General features: G+C 40.6%; 1 protein-coding gene across 1 annotated transcript; it reads left to right on the top strand.

The window, feature by feature from the left end:
• The first annotated feature begins 9,943 nt into the window (after positions 1–9,943).
• On the top strand, positions 9,944–19,607 carry ABRA (actin binding Rho activating protein). Its single transcript, XM_014855262.3, has 2 exons — positions 9,944–10,669; positions 19,013–19,607. Exons 1-2 carry the CDS (start codon positions 10,002–10,004, stop codon positions 19,488–19,490), a joined length of 1,146 nt encoding a protein of 381 aa, XP_014710748.2. The 5' UTR covers positions 9,944–10,001; the 3' UTR covers positions 19,491–19,607.
• The last annotated feature ends 724 nt before the right edge of the window (positions 19,608–20,331 follow it).

The raw sequence follows: 20,331 nt of genomic DNA, 5'->3' as shown, positions 1-20,331 counted from the left end.
TCTGTGACTTGGCACAACTTAGTCTCTATGATACAAAATGATACCCTAATCTCTTTAAGAGCCCAGATTGTTCTCCTGAACTCCAATTCCTGTCTACTGATTAACTTACTGTGAATGTCCTACAGGTATCTCCAAATTAATATGTCCAAAACATAATTTAATATTTGTCCAATTCCAAAGCTTGTTCCCCCTTATATTTCCATTCCATGTACTTAGAAACCCAAGCCAGCGTGCCCAAGTTCATCCCAAATGCCTTCATTTCTTTTGCACCTAACATTTCATTGTGACCAACTCCTACAATTCCACCTCCTATTTTCACCTGTAGTACTTACGCCCTTCATTCCAACTTTACTGCTATCATTTTAGAGTAGGTTTTAATCATCTCTTGCCTAGACTGCTGCTCTCCCCTGACCTCTTCCCAGCACCCCTGCACCCATCCTGGAGCTGGAAATCCCCAGTCCAGATTTGTGAATTGGATTCTGGGGGTGGGGGAGGAAGGAGAGCTGGCTGAAGGGAAGGAGGGAGAAGCGGCCCATTGGCTGGAATTTGGCGCATTTGTGTGGTGCCTTCTTCTCTCTTGATTTGAGAAGAAGGAGAGAGGAGTACTTAGATCACCCAAGGCTGTTACCATAGTAACCAGAATGAGCCCTTAGGGCCACCTTTACACTCTTCCCACCTCTAGTGGCAGAAACAATCCTGGTCTGCTTTATTTGGAATTAGTGAGACTAATTGATAGGAATTTCTGTGTTAGACAAGCCTAAAAAGGGTAACAGACCAGAGAGAGACTACAGAGACCCCTAAACTTCTTGCCTTTGGCGGGCGGGGTGTCTGGATAAAAGAAAAAACAAAAATAATTATCTCAGCCTCTACTCTTGCCCCCAATCTTGAATCTATCCCCCAAACCATCAACAAAGTGAATTTATTAAAATACAATTATGATCATGCCCTTCTGCAGTTTAAAACTTTACAGTGTTTGGATAAAACCTACATTTCCTATCAGGGCTTCAAAGTTCCTCCACAATCTGGTCCTACATATTTACCTCTCCAGCCTCAAACCTCACTGCACCTCCTTTCTCAGTCTCTATTACGGAAGGATGAAATAAAAGAAGGTACCACACCCTCTATTCTGCAGAGAAGGCAGCACTGTTAAGTGAGAACCTCTTTTGTTTAGAGAAGAACTTTCTTGTGTTTCTTGAACATACAGAGGCAATGGCACCAAGCTTGGTGGGAAATAAGGAGGGTAAGACAAAGGGAGCTAATGCAGAAGTCCCATGGCAGGTGCAAGCTTGGAGAACAGTATGACCGAAGCAGGGTGAACAATGGGGTAGAGGAGAGTCACAGGAGAAGCAGTCAGGCAGGTAACAAGAGGAGAGAATTGTAAGACTTTGCAGACCATTGTGAGGATTTCGGCTTTTACTTGGAGGCAAAAACCATAGAAGGATTTTGAGCAAAGTGATATCATCTGACTTACGTTTTTGAAGGATCTGTCTAATGTTGAGAATAAACTAGACAAGAGAGGGAGCAGGAGATAGTTAAGGTCTAGGCAATAATCCACACAAGAGCTGTGGATGGTCCAGGCAAGTCAGGGTGTGGAGGTTAATGGCAGTAAAGATGGTGAGAAGTGGTCAGATTCTGGATACATTTCAAGGTATATGCAACAGGATGTTGGATCCCACATTGGACTGGATGTGGGATATGAGAGAAGAAAAGGAGTCAAAGATTACTTCATTTTTTGGCCTGAGCAACTAGTAGAACAAAGTTGGCTTTGAATTGAAAGGGAGAATACTGTGAAAAGTTCAAGTTGGAAAGATGCAAAGTTTGGTTTTGTGCACATTAAGATTGAGCTAACCATTAGACAGATATCCAATAGAGATGCCTCCCAGGTTCTTGAATACATAAGCCAGAGTGCAAGGGATAAGTCAAGGTGGAGATATCTGTTTGGGAATTGTCATCATAAAGATGGCATGTGAAGCCTTGAGATCACCAAGGAGATGAGTGTAAAATGAGCAATGAAGAGGACCCAGGCTGAGCCTTGCACACTCCAATTGTTAAGAAGCTGGGGAGGAGAGCGGGTACCAGCAAAGGAGACTGAGAGCAGCCAGTGATGTAGGAGGAAAACCAAGAGAGTGCTTTGTTTCAAAAGTCAAGTGACGAAAGCATTTGAAGGAGGATGAGTGTTCTAATGTGTAAGTTGTTGCAGATAGGACCAGTAAATTTAGAACCAATAATTGATGATTAGATTTAACAATATGGAAGTTATTAGTGGCAGGTCAAGAGCAGTTTTAATAAACTGTGAATGTAGTACCTGTTTGGGTTGGGTTCAAAAGAAAAAAGGAGACAGAATCAGAGACAGGCAGTATACACAATTTTCCCAAGGAGTTTTACTGTTAAGAGAAGTGGACAAATGGGTAGGTATGGGACCAAGAGAATGTATTTTTTAAGGTCGGGGTAAATACCAATATGTTTGCATGGTGTGAAAGATATCGAGAATTGGAAATCATGATGGAGAGAACAAAGAATTGTTAGAGCAGTGTCTTTGACAGGGACAAAGGGATGCACAAATGGAGGGGCTGGTCTTCGTTAGAGCACTGACTGCTCATCCATAACAGCAGGAGCAAAGGTGGGGTATGTGGGCACAGATGTAGGTACGTGAGTAGCTCTAAGAAAGGGAGCTCTCGGATGCTCTAGTTTCTAAGTGAAATAGACAACAAACTCAATACCTAGGAGAAAGGATGATGGAAGAAGAGAAAATATGAAATAGTCATATTTCAGGAGAAAGGAAAGTAAAAGAATGAAAGAGTGAATGAACTAGGGAAGTATAGTAGTTGAGCAGCATCTGAGGTTGGTGGTCTAAATTTTAAAGTGAGACTGGCAAGTTTCTCTGTGTTTCTTTAGTCACAGTCACCTAAGTGGGTGTGGGCATGGAGGATGTGGAAAGTTGGACTATATGTGGTTGGGGTTTTACCAAGGTAAATATAGTGAAGGAAGATATGGACAGAGTAGGATGATGAAGACTATGGTGTGAATGGTCAAGGACAAAAAACGAGAAAAGCTGGGTAATCTCAACAATATAGGGGCTGTTGGGGTGAGAGCTTCTCAAACATGCTCTGCTTGACAGCTCACATTCACCTGTTAGGGGGCCTTAAATCCCCCAGGGACATGTGCTTGCTTCTACCTCCAGGCTGCTGGCATATCTCAGCCCCATATGTATTAACACACCTTCATTGACACAGCATAGGAATGCGCACACTTTAGGTCAACGGGTGCCAACATTCAGTGAGGATCATGCTTGAGAACTCTGCCCAGAAATTAGTAGTAAGTGACACCTGTGCTATAAAACCTGTCCAAGACTTAGACTCTGAGAGCAACAGGTACAGGGACCACCAATCACATTAACCTCTGCCCCATTTTAATAAAAGGGAGGGCTGTGCACAGTTGATTCCCCCGTTTCGAGGCTTCCTTAGTCTTCTGGCCTATGTTCAGTGCCCCATCCCCGCTCCTCACCCCCATCCTCCTTTTCCATGCACACTCATATTTGAGAAGACTTCTAACACAGGCAACTTTGGTTTCATAGACTCCCTTTGGTTACATTCAGGGAGGAGAGATGTAAATTATTTTATTTCGTTATTAAAAGAAAGGTTGACTCCTGAAGGCTGTAATACATAAGGAATCTCAGATTACACTCTAGTATGCCATACTGTTTCCTCCTTTGTACATCGAATTGTTAAGCTTCTCTCTGGAGTTTACTCTCCCTGAACTTCTTCCATTTGACAGCTACCCATAATGTTCAGCTCTGTCTGCACCTTCTTTTTGAATCCTTCCCTAATCTGAAAGATATAACTGATTATGACCTCAGATATGCCACTATTGTTACCTGTATATCATAACCCAGTAACACCTGATTGCACTTGCTTACTTTCTCTCTTCAGATTCTACTGTAAGCTTCATGAGGGCACGCACTGGTTAGACTCATCTCTTTTGATATCCATCCCCTCCATAGCACATAGGTGGTGCTCCATGACTAAATGGTTGTACAAGACTTCGCAGAGTAATTTACAGATAGGTGGCACCAATGGAACCCAGAGGTTGGATGTTTTACAACAGACCCCAGTGATGAAGAAAAAGAGATCCAAGCACGGTGATTTGGCTGCTATCACCTTTTATAGCTCATAAAACACTTCTATACACCTTATCTCGCTGACTCTAACACCAAGTCCAGGACAAAGAAGAGGCTCATCTCCCAGATTTTATGCAGGAAAAAATATAGAAGCAAAAAGTAAATGAATTGTCTCAACACACACTGAGAGTAAGTGAAAGATACAGGACTTCAACACAAGGCTTCTCATCTAAGCCCACTCTTGTTTCAACTATATGTCCTCTGGAATAGGAAGAAAAAGACTTTTTTAGGTGAAAATCCACAGAGTCACAAAACTATCAAGGCAAGGAGCAGAAGATGGAGGCAAATATTGGTTAGCTTTGACTATGAAGCTAAGAACTTTGAACTTTTTCTGGACGGTATCGGGAAGCTGTTAGAGTTTTGATCAGATGAGTGAGTGCATGAATTTTGAGTTTTAAGCTAAACATGGAGGATGTATACAGGATGGATTGGCATAAAGCAAAATTAGAAGCAGGGAAACACATTAAGAGGCTATTGCACTAATTAAGTGGGAGATGATGAGACCAAGCCAGCTGGTGATTTTACTTTACTTCCACTGAACTATAAGTTGATGCTGTGCCAGGTGTCATGCTATACAACTAATGATCAAAGGAGTTACGAACATGATGCCTTAATGGTATTGTCAGTTCAGGATATTCCTCAGTTTTACGAGATACACTCCTAAATTGTGCAGTTTGGAGTTAATTGGTTAAGCATGAATTGAACTAAGTGTGTGTTAATAACATAGTGAAGACTGAGCAACTGTTACTCAAAGAAAATTGAGTATGAGTCGTAGTTACAAGGCCATTTTCTAAGACACCATTGTTCAGATTTAATTAGATATAATAAGCATTTATCTGTTTGTTTCCTGAATTAGGTTAATGTGGTGACTACAGTTTAATAGATAATGGGATTTTGTGACATTTGGTCTCTGAAATTTTCTTAGCCTCTAGCAAGGTATACAAATTGTTATTGTTTATAATGTAAAAGTTTATACTGCATTGTTCATACTGAAGTCTGATATGTTTATGAATCTAGGTCATTTATTTAGAAGGTGGCATCATTATCCTCAATAACAGAACAAATAACAACAATGCGAATAGCCTCCATGTTGTCCTCATATCCAGTTGCTCCACAGACATCATCTCATATAAACACAATAACAACACAGGGGAAAGTAGTATTACTGCCATTTTTAGGCAAGGCAATTGAAGCTCATAGAAGTTAAGAAACTCCTCCTAGGGTACACAGATTCTGAAAGGAGATCCAGAAGACAAAACCATCTGCCTGAACCTAAACATGGGCTACTGGTCACTAGACTCTTAAAATCTGCACATTGAGTGTCTGCTGGACCCACAGCACTCTAGAAGCTAGAACCATGGTTCCCAACCCTGATGGTATGTTAGGTTAAGCTGGTGCCAGCACCCTACCAAGGCCTGTCTCCAGAGACAGCACTTCACCATCTGTAGTTTTTAAAACTCCGCAGTGAGCCTAACGTGATTTAAGATCCTAATGTGATCCTCAGTGATTGCAAACCAGAGTTCTATGTTCCAGGAGGTTCCAGGAAAGAGTCTGTGCTCAACTCTTTGGTTATCACTCCCAAGTAACTGAGACCTCATCTGACCTTAACTGGGCTGAAGAAAACCCTTTAGACACTGTCTTAAAAGCCTTGCTATAAATTATCTTAAAATAAAACACTATAAATAAGTTTTCCCTTGCAGCTGAAGTCCTTACAAGTGACCTCCTTTGACCCTCCCACCTGAAGACTCATGCTGCCCCAGTTCTGGAATCCATCCCGTCCTTGGTCAAACAGAATTTAAGGAGCTTTAATTCTCTAACTCCATGATTCAACATCAAGATATTAATAACAATAGCCACTTATCAAGAGCTTACGTGTTCCAGGCCTGGTGCTAAGTACTTCACATGTGTTAACTCATTTAATCCTTACACTGGCCCTATGAGATAGATGCCCTGACAATACTCACTCGCAAAAGAAGAACTGCATCTTACAGAAATTAAGTAATACACCCTGGGTCGCCTTGCTAACCAGCAGAGCCTATGTTTTCACCCAGTTCTGCCTGACTGCTGGGTCTATACTCCTGGTTCCTCTCAGTACCCACATGCATGCCCAACAGCTTCCTCAGCTCAAGATGGAAACTTTTCCTTCTCACCACAAATACCCTCCTTCTTCTGTCCTCTACCAGCTAATGTCACCTGCTCACACCTATCAGCTGAATCAAAACCTCTCCATTATCCCTGACACCCATCACCCATGGCGACTGATTGGTCCCTAGGTCCTCTTGATGTTACCCAAATCGTTCTCTCTTCTTTCAGACCCTCACTTTGTTCTTTCCAAGATTATTTTAGTAACCCCTGTAAACAGTCCCCCTATCCTACTCTTATCCTATTCAAATCCAAACCCCACTTCTCTGGCTCTAGATTTGATCATTTGGTAATGCACATTTGATAGCACATCAAGGCTTAAAATCCTTCAGTGTTGCAGTGATTCCCATATAGTAAAATACTGATTCTTCAGCAAAGTATTCCTTCTTCAAAGGCCTGGCCCACTGCTCCCTGGTGCCTTGTCCTTACCCCATAGACACTGTATGCTCTTCTCCAAAGGTCATAAACTGGGGCCCACAAGCAGAATCTGGCCCAAAGACGTGCTACCCTGTGTTGTTCTATTGTGTGTGAGTGTGTGCGTGTGTGTGTACGTATTTGCTATTACCAGTTAAAGAATTGGTAGAGTTCACATCAAAATCCAGATCTCCTACTACTCTTGAAATATTACTTCACCAGTTGCCCACAGTCCTCACGACTCCACGTTGTGTCCCCAGCTCAACTCATCTCATGCACTTAAGTGACCTGCATGACTCTGTGGGCATTTGAGTTCGTGATCTCTACTCTGGGCCATTAGAAGGTCTCTACGTGTCCCATGAATCTTCATGCCTTTGTAACTTCATTCATATTGTTTCTTCAGAATAGAGTGCCCTTTCTCTACCTGATACTGTTGTCCTTATCTTTTAAGGATCAGATAAAGGATTACCATTTCTGGGAAATCTTTCTGATAAAATCAGTCACCCTTTGCTCAACGAGCCCATAAAGCTTTATATTTCTAATGTACCTCTCCCCAAACGATTAAAGGCTGTTGTATGCATGTCTTCTCCCAGCTAGATGGGAAAACCTTGAAAGTAGGTTCGGTTTTGTTGAGCTTTACAGCCTCTCCCATGTTGTCTACCATCATGCCTCACCCACCGTATACATTCCACAAGCTTGACTAAAGTAAATTTAATTCAGAAGCTCTTTTTCTCTCCATTAGTCTTTTCATGGCCACTTTTCTGAAACTAAACAAGGACTTATTAGTTTATGTAGAAAGGAATAAGGAAATTATTGTTTCTTATGAGCTTTGAACAAATGTAGGTTTCTAAAGTCTCCCTAGTAAGATTCTGTAGCTGGTTATGAGTTCCAAATGTATCATGCAGAGAAGTGTATAAACACAGCTCCCTCACCTCCTCAGTATTGTCCACATGGTCAAATAATAATGAATATTTTTTCAAAATACTTTCACATTTATAACAAATTTCTTAGATGGTAATTACTTCATTAAACAGGTCTGCGTCTTCACCTACAGTTTCTAATCTCGTGGTTTCATAGGAAACTCACCTTGTAAACTTCTACTTATGTCACTACATCTTTGTCTTTGAGGTTTTATTTTCATTTATTTTACACATTCTATTAAAGCAGAATACTGAACTCCTAAGAATCTAGATCTAGGCTGAAAAAGAAGATACAACATTTCTACAGTGATCAAAAGATGCACGGCAGGTGGCATACAGACCTTGCTTTGGGGAAGGAGTGCCCAAAGAGGACACAAGGAGGAAAAGGATTTCATGTTCTCTGCTGGAGAAGTATGAATGAAGGACCACAGTTGCCATGGAAGAGACATCTCAGAAAGAATGACCAGGTTCTTTGAGGAGCTGCCTAGCTGCCTCTGTTTTCTGCCAAGACTATCTGCTGACAGCCCCAAGCCCCAGGCAGCTGGCTGCAATGCCTCTTAATATGTGAAAACTAATAACATTTGCTGTCTCCATTCCTTCTCTCTCTATCAGAAGTGAATGTGGAGCAGGTGTGGGCAGGGAAGCAGAAAAATCCCTTTGAAAGTTGTAAATTAGCCTGATCCCTGGCTAAGCCTATGGGCATCTCTGAGGAGCCCCATTTCTTCCCAAGGTATTCCAAGTGGAACAAGGGCAATCTGACAGGAACCAAACTGTCTGCAGTCTATATACATGCCAAGAAGGAATGCCAGAAGTTTCAAACTCAGATTTAAATCTTCGTTTGTAATAGTTTTCTTTCCTTGTGATCCTATTTCCTCTTAGTTAATCAAGAGAGAGTTTTATCTCTGCCTTATTGGACGTCAGTTAACATTATCAGATGCTGTTGAGCTCTGAAAACACATCTGACAGATTTCTAGATAGAATATTAAATCATCTCCAAAATTGTTTTAATCCTAGGAAGTAAATTACATGCATGATGAAAAACTGACATCAGCATATTTCTTTTTCAAAATAAATTTGTCTCACCATCAGAAGTAATTAACTCTGACACCTTTTTTATGCTCTTAGTAGTTTTCAATCAGTGTGGTTAACTGCATGTCAAGATGGGAGGAAAGGATACAGTAAAGGATGCAGTTTTGAAGTCTACAGAACTGTTGTCTGAAAAAAAATTCTACTTGTCTTACTTTAAGAAATTAATCAGTGCTGACCCCTGAGCATTTTTATCTGGTTTAGTACACTTCATAGATGGTTCTTTTTCTGTCCAAATGACCTATCATTTCTGTCCTTTTTTAAAAATTATATTTTAGTCTTTGTTCTGAGAATTGCAAGAGTAGTTTTTCTGTATGAACCTAAAAGCCTGCTCGGGAAGGGTGTATAATTAAAAAGAAAATATCGGGAGGGAGTTGCTGCTCACAGAATTCACATATTTTGTCTTTAAATGGCCTTTTTTGACAAAATATTTGAAAAGATTGATTGCAATAATCTATGAAATTCAATGTGTGTGTAGGTCTTAAAGATTTTTAAAAATATTGGACGAAAATTTTGACTGTCTTGTATATTAACATGACTTGTCTATACAATAATTCAAACCTGGGACTAGAAAACCTAGCTTTTGTCTCCCCTCTTATCTGGTCCTTGATTTTCTCATGGGGAAAATGAAGGTTGAATGAGGTGCCTTCTAAGCTCTACGCTGAATAGAGTTGAAGACAAAAGAAAAAGGCAACTTATAATCTTTGATAACTAGAATGACAATAGGCACAAGCCTTGAGACAGATCTGGATTTGAACCTCAGATGTTATTAACTATAGGAAGTTAGATTTCAATGAACTCAGATATAAAACAGGACTAATCAAGAGCTATATTGAGGTCTGTTGAGGTTTAAATAAGAACGAGCCTATAATGTTCCTAGCACAATTTGTGCACATATTTTATGCTCCTATAAATGGTAGGACCATATTTTAAGGTCAAGAAAAACACAAGGCTGAGCACATGACCAGATCTAGTAATTTCCACTCTGGCACTTGCAGAAGAAAAAGGCTGAGCATATCACTGTCATTTATCAGCAGAGATGTCCCTCTGCTGTGATGAAACTGGAGCCATCGGGGTTTAAAAAAAGAACACTGTCAGGGGGAAGGCACAACATCTTGGCAAGAGATGCTTGACATAGTTTCCACCGTCACCAAACTCTCTTCCCACCCCACACCCTGCTTCTATTTAAATCCCAGGCACTCCACTGGTCCACACTGGTTTTAGCCAGTGCCCAGGCTGTCAGCAGAGAAGACAAAGGTAGCATGGCTCCGGGAGAAAAGGCAAGAGAGGAGGGGCCGGCCAAGAGTGCCCTCCGGAAGATGCGCACAGCCACTCTGGTTATCAACTTGGCCCGAGGTTGGCAGCAGTGGGCAAATGAGAACAGCACCAGGCAAGCCCAGGAGCCCACAGGCTGGCTGCCGGGAAAGACCCAGGATGAACCCCAACCTCCTAGACCAGTGATACACGCCACTCCCCACCAGCAAGCTCAGAGTGCCCCAAAATCTCTCTCCTCAAAGAAAGAGGAACAGGGAGATGGATACAGCTCAGAGGGAGCCACTGAAGTCTCTCCTATCAAAAGGAAAGAGGTGACCAAAACAGTTGTCAGCAAAGCTTATGAGCGAGGAGGGGATATGAGCCACCTCAGCCACAGATACGAGAATGATGGTGGCATGCCTGAACCTGGGCAGCCAGAGAATGACATTGACAGAATCCTCCACAGCCATGGCTCCCCGACGCGGAGGAGGAAATGTGCCAACCTGGTATCTGAGCTGACCAAAGGCTGGAAAGAGATGGAACAGGATAAGCCCAAGTGGAGGAGTGACAGCATAGACACAGAGGACAGCGGCTATGGAGGGGAGACTGACGAGAGGCCGGAGCAGGATGGAGAACAGGTGGCCACTGTCAGAATCAAACGCCCCTTGCCCTCCCAGTAAGTGAATGCAGGCTTCAGCTCCTTATACTGCTATTGAGCCCAACCAGCTCTGGGAACCCAGAGAGCGGGGAAGTACTACCAGGGTTACAGTGATAATCTCAGATGGGCAGGCTGTGAGGTCCTGTGGGGAAGGTATGATCCAGGGCTCAAAGGGAAGTGTCAAGCTCAGACATGGACCTTGGGGTCAAGAGCCAGCACTATTTTGTTTCTCCTTTGTGTTTTGAACTGAACGTTCAAGTTTTAGCCTCAACAAAGATGAAGACACCAGAGAGGGCTGTCTGCTTTGGGTAAATTTTTTCCAATCCATTCTATAATGAGTAACAAATTGGCTTATTTCTCTGCAGAGAAAAGTGCTTGCAGATAGACTGACTGGGGAAACATTTTCCTGGTTCCGAATCAGTCTATGATATTACCGGGAGACACATGTACCCAAATAGCACCCATGGAACTCAGATCTCCGTGACCCTATAAACAGATGGGAGGCTGCTAACTTGAGAGCAGACTCTGAAGTCAGACAAACTCAAACTCAAATTCCAGTTCTGCCTCAACTGTAGTCAACAATATTGAATTATATATCTACTTGAAAGTTGCTAAGAGGGTAGATCTTAAATGTTCTCACCACACTCCCCCCCCCACACACACACAAAACTGGTTATTTCTCTAAGCCTATTTCCTCCTTTATAAAATGATGGCCACATTAACCTTTTGGGACAGATTCTGTTGTATTGGGAGAAGTAAGTGAGATTAAGGCTGCCAAGCACTTAGAATAGTGCCTGCCAAATATGCTCAATATATTAAAGCCGTTACTATTCATATAGCTTTTATTATTATAGCAATCTTTCAAACTTTCAGAAGTTTGCCATGTTTGTAAACAGAGACAAAAATGATAATTAAAGCTAGGTAGTTGAAGTACCACAATCCTAAAACATTTAGACGTTAAATACAGACACACACACAAACACACACAGAAACTCAAGGTAATACATTTATTCAGACAAGAAACACATGCTTTATTTAAAGACAGTAATGCTACCTCTATGGAACAGAAAGTCAGGAGCTCTCACCCAACACCACAGGGTATCAAAATATGGGAATATTCTCTGATGTGGCGAATGCTTATGACCCGCTCTGGGAACAGTAAGGTGTTTAGGCATGCTTTTGAAGTTTAATGAAACAATCGGAAAGTAAAGAACAAAACTGATTACATAATTTGACAGAGAGCTGTCTTACAGTTTGTGGCTTTAAAGGTGTTTTGAAAGAATTAGAACTGCTATATTATTGCCAGCTTCCAAAAAAATGAACAGGCAAACTTAGGTAATTATAACAATCACTCATTCCCTCATGCATTTAGTGTGCGCTGTGGGTATTTTACATGCTTCATCCTTTTAACTCTCATGATCCTATGAAATAAGAATGATCCCATTTTAAGGATGAGAGGACTGAAGCTCAAAGGGGAAGTTTACCAAGCGAGGTAGTGACAGAGCTGAGATGTCTCCACATGCGATGTTTTGAAACTAGACATTGTGCTCACTCTCATGTCATGCCTTAAGGATGTGTTCGGAGATCTGGATTTGTGCCCTACTTACATTAATATGTGAATTCATAGTCACAGATAACTATTCTATCAGAAATTGGGAACCATAGTGCAAATTTTGGCCTTGTAGATTTTGGGGTGTGCATGTGCGTGTGTGCTAGAAATGGAAAAACAGAACCCAACAGAATAAAGACTGAGGATGGCACAATGAGCGTCTTCCTGTCAGCACATTTTGAGCACATCTCCTGTCAGGGAGATGACAACTGGGACCAATCTCCAATGCATGAACTCTTCTTCAGCACTTGTCTAAGCACTTTTCATGTTTATTCGTTTAATCCTCACAATCTTCTGATGGGGTGAGTATAATCATTACCCACATTTGATAGATGGGAGCATGAGACAAAGAAATATTAGGGAATTTGTATAAGATTGTACAGCCCATGGGATTTGAACCCAGGCATTCTGTTTCTAGACCACTACTCTAAACTGTCTCATCTGGAAGTGGGGACTCGCATACAGGACCCTTCTCACTATTGTTGAAATCAGGTGTATACCTGGATATCTTCTTAGTGTGATGGAGAGATACGTAGCTTTGAATGAAAGACAATTAGATTTGAATCATGGTTACTTTGGCAAATTCTAAGTCTCCTTGTCCTCATCTAAAACACAAATATGATAATTCATAAAGTTATTTTGATATTAATTATGTAAAGCAATGGACCCAGAAGAAGTACTTAATAGGTTGAACCTATTATCATGCAGGGGCCCAGCCCTGGTGACCTGGTGATCCCAACCCTTCAAGATGCTAGGAGCTTGGCTCTCAGAGTTGGCCAGGGGAAAGTGGGAATTACATCTCTTCTTTCCTCCTTGGCTCCTTTCCCTCAGTCTTAGAATATATAGGGTACCAGAACATTTTATGCAGCAATGGCAGCTCAGTGTCAGCGGTAATCCTAGCTGTGCTCAGGAAGCTTCAGCAGAAGCCTAATGAGACATTTTGCCTGACGGGACCCTCAAATGCTGCTTGAGAAATGAAGGTGTCATTATGGAGTATGCCTATAGAAAAAGGGTTGTCACTTATTTTTAATTCTGAACACCATTCTTTCCCCATGTCCACCAATATGGAGAAAATTATGTGTCATGAATATTTAGGTAGAAAAAAAGAGTTTTCTTCATAGTTAAGCTGTTCTGTGAGTAACAGAAACAAATGAGTCAGGTTTGAGAAAAAGCAGAGATATTCTTTACCAAGAGTGGTTTTGCTAACTGGGGTTTCTCTATGAGAATGATTTGTATTTTATACTTTATTTTTAAAATATTTAGTCTTTTGATTGTGTAGCTATATGGCTTTTCAGTCCAGCTCCTTTAGACAAAGGAAACTGGATCCCTGCCCCATGCAGGAATGGTGAAATATTAATGTGCCAATCGCTCATTCATCCTCTCCTCCAAGTTCTAGTCAGTAACAATAACAGTATTTGATCATGAGGGTGCCATATTATAAATAAGGGGACTGACATACAGAGACATTAAGAAACATATCCAAATCAGAGAGCTGGTAAGTGATGACGTTAGGAAGGCTGATACGAGAGCCTGTGTCATTAACCACTATGCCTGAGAGATTCTCTCAGTAGACAAGAGGCTCAAGGAATAAAATGGAGATCAAAGTGTCAGCTTAGTTAATGGAATCCTAATAATTCCTAAAGTCTAGGGTTTCGGTACAACTATACTGAGGACTTTGCTAGAAACAGAGGCAAAAGTATGGCTTTCTACTATGTGCTACCAATTCTAGAGCTTGGAACCCTTCCCATGGACTCTGAGGACAGTTAGCAGCCTGCCAAGAGAATCACAGGCCTGCCTCTCAAACTTGGTTGATGACAGAACAGAGAGCAAAATAGTTGATCAGAGACGTTGACCCTGCCTTTTGAATGCCATCACCCTGCTTCTGATAAATATGACCCTGTGGATGTCATGCTCCCATTAATCAAATTGGCTACACTTCCCGTGGTAAAGGGCAAGCTGACCAATGCACAGAGAAGCAAAGTGTCCCTAGCACTTCCCCGAGAAGTTGGAAAGGGTGGCGGAAATTCTTTGCTTTACTAACAGAAATGTTACTGGGCAATGAAGAGAAACGCTCCCTCTCCAGGAGAGTCTGTGGGGTGATGCAACGAGAGCAGAGCTCCACTTTCTTCACACACATCCAAGACTCAGTTCCCCCCTAGGCCTTAGGACATTTTGAAACCGATGTTCCAAATGAAGGCCATTTATCAGAGAAAATGTTTCCAGTGCCAACGAACTCAGTTAGGTTTGAAATCTACTTTTCAGAACTTTTATTTCCTGTGGGTTTTAATCATATTTAATAATTTAACCATCTAATTATTACCCCTAAATGATACAATTATGATACATTGGTTCACATATTCTCATCACATTGCTAAACAGCCCTGTTCAAGTAAGAAAGAAACACTCAAACTGACATCATTTTTAAAGCTGACAGATAAGAAATAAATTTCAGAATTTATTTCAGTGAATGAACCTAGGCTTTCCAAGATAGAATGCTTATAACGTCTAGTAGAGTTATTTACCTTGCACATAACAGGACAAGGGAAATATTTGATTGACTATAGAAAATTTGTTTACTAATAAAGAAGACACTAAGAAGGCAAGTCTGGATTAAACATTACTAACCTAAAAAATTAGTGTGATGTCAGTCTTTGAATATTACTTTGCTTTCTATAAATGTATACAAGACTGTCTTTCTAAATAAAGCTCAATCTAAACTATTATTCACATTTTTACTTAAAAAAATACCAGGATAAGCTAGTATGTTGATTCTTATATTTATTGCCCGAGAAGATACTCAGGGTACAAGACTTTCTAATTCTGATTTAAACCTGATGCTTTCAGACTTTTTAAAAGTTGAAAATACAAAAACAATACAGAACATTTATAAGATAGAGAAAATTAAATAGTCATTAAGGTATACTTCCTCCTAGTACTTTTTTTAAAACCTTGTCTATTTTCTAATTCTTGCTTGTAGAACCAATTCCTTTCCTTTCCTTCTCTCCTAGTTTTGGGATTTATAATTTGACAATATAACAAATGGACATTAAGATTTAGAAAGTGCTTCTTTTAGAAGATAAATGTCCCTCTTCTTCATAGATTTATTACCTCACCAACCCCAACCATTATCCCAAATGACATAGAGTTTCAACACTCAGGGACTCTAAGTTCCTCATTAAAATTAGAAATACAACTATATCAAAGAAACAGAGACCCATATAACATGTAGTGTAAACAAATTACTTCTGGATGCTAATTTGAATATTTTCCTATCTTTTGCTTTTTCTGAATTATAAAATCAATATAATGCCAACATGAGAGTATTCTGTAAAAAATGACAAAAATCATCTGTCATCTGGTACCAACATTATTTTCTTTCTTTCTTTTTTTTTGCTTTTTCTCCCCAAATCCCCCAGTATATAGTATTTTAGTTGTGGGTCCTTCCAGTTGTGGCATGTGGGATGCTGCCTCAGCATGGCCTGATGAGTGGTGCCATGTCCGTGCCCAGGATCTGAACCAGTGAAACCCTGGGCTGCTGAAGCAGAGCGCATGAACGTAACCAATTGGGCACAGAGCCGTCCCCCAACATAATTATTTTCATTTGTACACATGCTATTGATTTCTTCTGCACGGTGCATACACATTTTTTGTAGTTGGAGTTGTACCATAGCTCAAATTTGTATTACTCTATTTTCATGAGTGTCTTTTAGTGGATATTTATTGGTTTTCATTAGTGAATATCCAGTAAGTGCCTAAAAGAGTGTCTGGCACACAGTAGGTGTCATAGATGATTTAATAAAGGATGGAAGGAATGTCAAAGTGCCCAGAAGCTCCTTGAAGGGAGACTGTTTTATGTTTAACACTAGAGGACAGAAGTACAGTTGGTGCTCAGGAGATAAAAAGTATGAGTTAATGAATCATGCTATTCTTTTCACCTTCTTCTGAGATATTTCAAGTCTCTTCTCCAGCAGGACGCCCCAGCCTCAAATGTATGAGCTTTGGGTCCTTCCGGGATAGCCTTGGACTTGTTATGGAAGACTATGCCTGCCATTGATTGCCATGGTTCCAAGGGGACAAGGTGTTTGCTCTCCTTTGATAATGAGATCAAGCAGTCCATACTCTGGGCAGCTGAACAGGGACAGTCTGTGGAGAGGCAGGTCACGACGAGGACCAGCAAAGCTGAGAGAAATCCATTCCACTTCAGTGCAGTGTAATTCCTAGCACTTTTCCATACGTATACGATTTCTTAAAGTTATAATAATTGTGAATACAGTTTTTGTATGCTGCTTTCTCCCAATTGACTTTGTCATACACTTTTGTCCATATGGCTCGGAAGAATAGTAGTGTAATATGTAGCAGCACGTTCTTGAATTCTGTTGTAACAGTGAAACAACGTAGCAAGTGTAGGACTTTTGGAAACATAAAGCATGGGAATTAATGAAAGTTCGCCATCTAGTGGATGTCACTATTCCGAAAACAATGCTAATAAAAGTATGTATGCCTCCCTATCCACATCTCTTAGTTTCCTGCATTTGGATAACCAGATTTCAGGAAGAGAGTTGGATAGTGAAGAACACCCACATCTGGCCTGTTCCTAGGTTTCGAATAATGAATTGTGAGATTTGGTATAGGAAGAGCTTCTTAGTTCAGGCATGCTGCTCACATGAGCAATGTTAGCTGCTCTCCAGCTCTAATCCCAGTGTTTCCAGACATGAGGCCACTGGTGTTGGGGAGACGGAAGAGTGGGCCACTTGTGAGGACAAGCAGTACAAATCTCTGACTTTTATATAGTCCAAGAGTTCATGTTTTACATGTGAAGGCAAAGAGACCTAGTGATGTTAGATATAAAATGACAGGGAAGTCTTTTAAAGACAAATTTTGCCCTTTTAAAAGTTAGGCCTGCATCTTCATGACATAATTGGTCTACACTTTCCAATGTTGTTGTTGTTTTGGTTTTTTTTTTTGGTAAGGAAGATTGGCCCTGAGCTAACATTTGTTGCCAATCTTCCTCTTCTTGCTTAAGGAAGATTGTTGCTAACATTTGTGCCAATCTTCCTCTATTTTGTATGTGGGACGCCGCCACAGCATGGCTTGATGAGTGCTGTGGAGAACCAAGGTGGCCGAAGTGGAGCATGTAATCTTAACCACTACACCACTGGGCTGGTCCCGGTTTTTGTTTTTTTTTTTTTTTTAACAAGAAAATTCATTTCAACCTGCAAGAACAACACATACATTTGAAACATAGCTTATCCATTTAGGAGACACTGTACCTGCACGCTGAGCAGCAGCATTGCACAATGGAAAGAGCATTGATGCTAGCCTCAGATAGTCTGTGCTTGAATCCTGCCTCTGCCACTAGATTAGGGCAGCATTTCATGGTGGTTTTACACAGGCTCTGGAACTAGCTCAACTTTGGTTCAAATCCCAGCTCTACCACTGAACAGTTTTGTGACTTTAAGCAAGTTACTTAACCCCTCTGGCTTCAGTTTCACTTGTGAAGTGAGAATAGTAGTACCTCTCTCACAGAATGGTTGTGGGAATATTAACAAAAAGTACATAAAGGAATGCCAGCACATAGTGTTCAATAAATGTTACCATTGCTAGCTTACTAGTTATCAATGTTACTAGTTATCAAATGTTTCTAAATGTTTCTAGTCTTCTACCTATACAAGTTGGTATTTCTTTTGTGGTACAGCATTGATACTAGTGTAGATGTGCTCTCATTAAAAATCCACATACAGGGGCTGGCCTGGTGGCGTAGGGGTTAAGTGCACACATTCTGCTGCGGCCCAGGGTTCACCAGTTCGGATTCTGGGTGTGGACACGGCACCACTTGGCACGCCATGCTGTGGTAGGCGTCCCACATATAAAGTAGAGGAAGATGGGCACGGATGTTAGCTCAGGGCCAGTCTTCCTCAGGAAAAAGAGGAGGATTGGTGGCAGATGTTAGCTCAGGGCTAATCTTCCTCAAAAAAATCCAAAAACCCACATATAAAAATCTATACACGAGTAAATATTACAATGTGCTGGAATAAGCCTTATTTGGGGGAAATAACTGAAGTCCTATATAAAGTAGATTCTCTTAATATAATCATATGATTCCAGTTCTGAAATGTTATTAACATGCAACTTTAAGATACACATATTTGCATTATGTTCACGTAAGGAAGCTTTTTTCTTGAAACAGAGTTTAATATTATTTTATGGTTCTTAAAACATTACTGTTATTCACAGAGAAAATAACGTAGGAGAACACACGCCAAACTAAGAACAATGGTGGGACTGTGTAGGATTTTTCTTCTTTCATTTCTAATTCTTTTTTTTAATTAAAAAAACTTCATTTATTTATTTATTTATTTATTTTTGAGGAAGACTGGCCCTGAGCTAACATCTGCTGCCAATCCTCCTCTTTTTGCTGAGGAAGACTGGCCCTGAGCTAACATCCATGCCCATCGTCCTCTATTTTATATGTGGGACACCTGCCACAGCATGGCTTGCCAAGTGGTGCATAGGTCTGCACACGGGATCCAAACCAGTGAATCCTGGGCCGGCGAGGCAGAACATGTGATCTTAACTGCTGCGCCACCGGGCCAGCCCTTCCTTTCTAATTTTTTGTATTGTGTTTATATTTCTCTTATAATGAAAAAGTTATCAACACATTAAGATGCAAATGTGCAGGAAGTACAGAGAGAAAGCAACACTTGGGTTTTAAAACATCACTATCTTTATTCTTCACCCTCTCTCTCCTTTAGGGCAAACAGATTTACAGAGAAACTCAGCTGCAAGGCTCAGTGGAAATACAGCCCAGTGAACAACCTGAAAGGGAGATGGCAACAGTGGGCTGATGAACACATCCAGTCCCAGAAGCTCAATCCTTTCAGTGAAGAATTTGATTATCAGCTGGCCATGTCCACCCGCCTACACAAAGGAGATGAAGGCTATGGCCGTCCCAAGGAGGGAACCAAAACCGCTGAAAGGGCCAAGCGGGCCGAGGAGCACATCTATCGAGAAATTATGGACATGTGCTTCATTATCCGCACCATGGCTCCCCACAGACGAGACGGCAAGATCCAGGTTACTTTTGGAGATCTCTTTGACAGATATGTTCGTATTTCAGATAAAGTAGTAGGCATTCTCATGCGTGCCAGGAAACACGGACTGGTGGACTTCGAAGGAGAGATGCTCTGGCAAGGCCGAGATGACCATGTTGTGATTACTCTACTCAAGTGAGCCTTCAACAACAAAGGCCAGACCTGACCCACTATTGTCTTAATGCAAAATGCTAATGTAGTAAAAATTAAAATGCAAACTTCTCTGTAATAAGTTAATAAATTTTTACATAAATGACTTTTTGACAGTCTATTTCTGAGGAAGTTTGAAGATTTTGAGAAAGCACACACAAAACACTTCAGAAAGCGCAGAGAGTGCTATTAGTATACAATAATAGTATAAATATTTGAGATTCCACTTACTCTTTTAGGCAAGAAAATTTGGCTATTCATTGCAGAAATTATTACAGATCTTTAATTAAACAACTATTACATCTAAGAAGAATGCTGACTTTAGGGAAATATCAGCAGAACAGAACATATAATGATGTGTCATTTTTTAGAAGAAAAATGTTCACCTTCACTATGAAAGTAGAAGAGGGGTGAGAGATTCAGATTTACCTGCCTTTGTAGGACTTCTTGGAGAAGTCTGTTTTTTTCTCAAAACCTTAATGAGTCATGCTCCTTACATGTATGCCACTATACAATGAAGTAGAAATACATAAAATTCTATGTTGAAATACAGAAATTCTATGTTCGGTGTAGAAGAATCTGACAGAATCATTGGCAAATTAGAATCGCATGTGAGACTTTTATTTTCTTCATGCTCTAACAAACTTTATAAAATATCTGAAAGTCAGCAATAATAAAACAGCAATATTAGTCCTGCTAATTTGAAAAAAGTATACAGTTTAATACAATGAAGAAAAATTTCTTTGATGCTAATCTGTCATTTTTTCTCTTAATGTGCCTTATATAATTCTAAAAACAAACTGAATAGAACGTGAGATTATAATTCTTAC

The sequence above is a fragment of the Equus asinus genome, chromosome 12 (genome assembly GCF_041296235.1).
Source record: "Equus asinus isolate D_3611 breed Donkey chromosome 12, EquAss-T2T_v2, whole genome shotgun sequence".
In the NCBI taxonomy this organism is placed as follows: Eukaryota; Metazoa; Chordata; class Mammalia; order Perissodactyla; family Equidae; genus Equus; species Equus asinus.
The sequence above is the reverse complement of the archived record's forward strand: the minus strand, read 5'-3'. Positions and strand labels throughout refer to the sequence as shown.

Excerpts from the sequence above, each read along its gene's own strand:
- ABRA (XM_014855262.3), top strand. The coding sequence starts at position 10,002 with ATGGCTCCGGGAGAAAAGGCAAGAGAGGAGGGGCCGGCCAAGAGTGCC. Across the intron at positions 10,670-19,012 it reads AAACGCCCCTTGCCCTCCCA|GGCAAACAGATTTACAGAGA; the intron begins GTAAGTGAATGC and ends TCTCTCCTTTAG.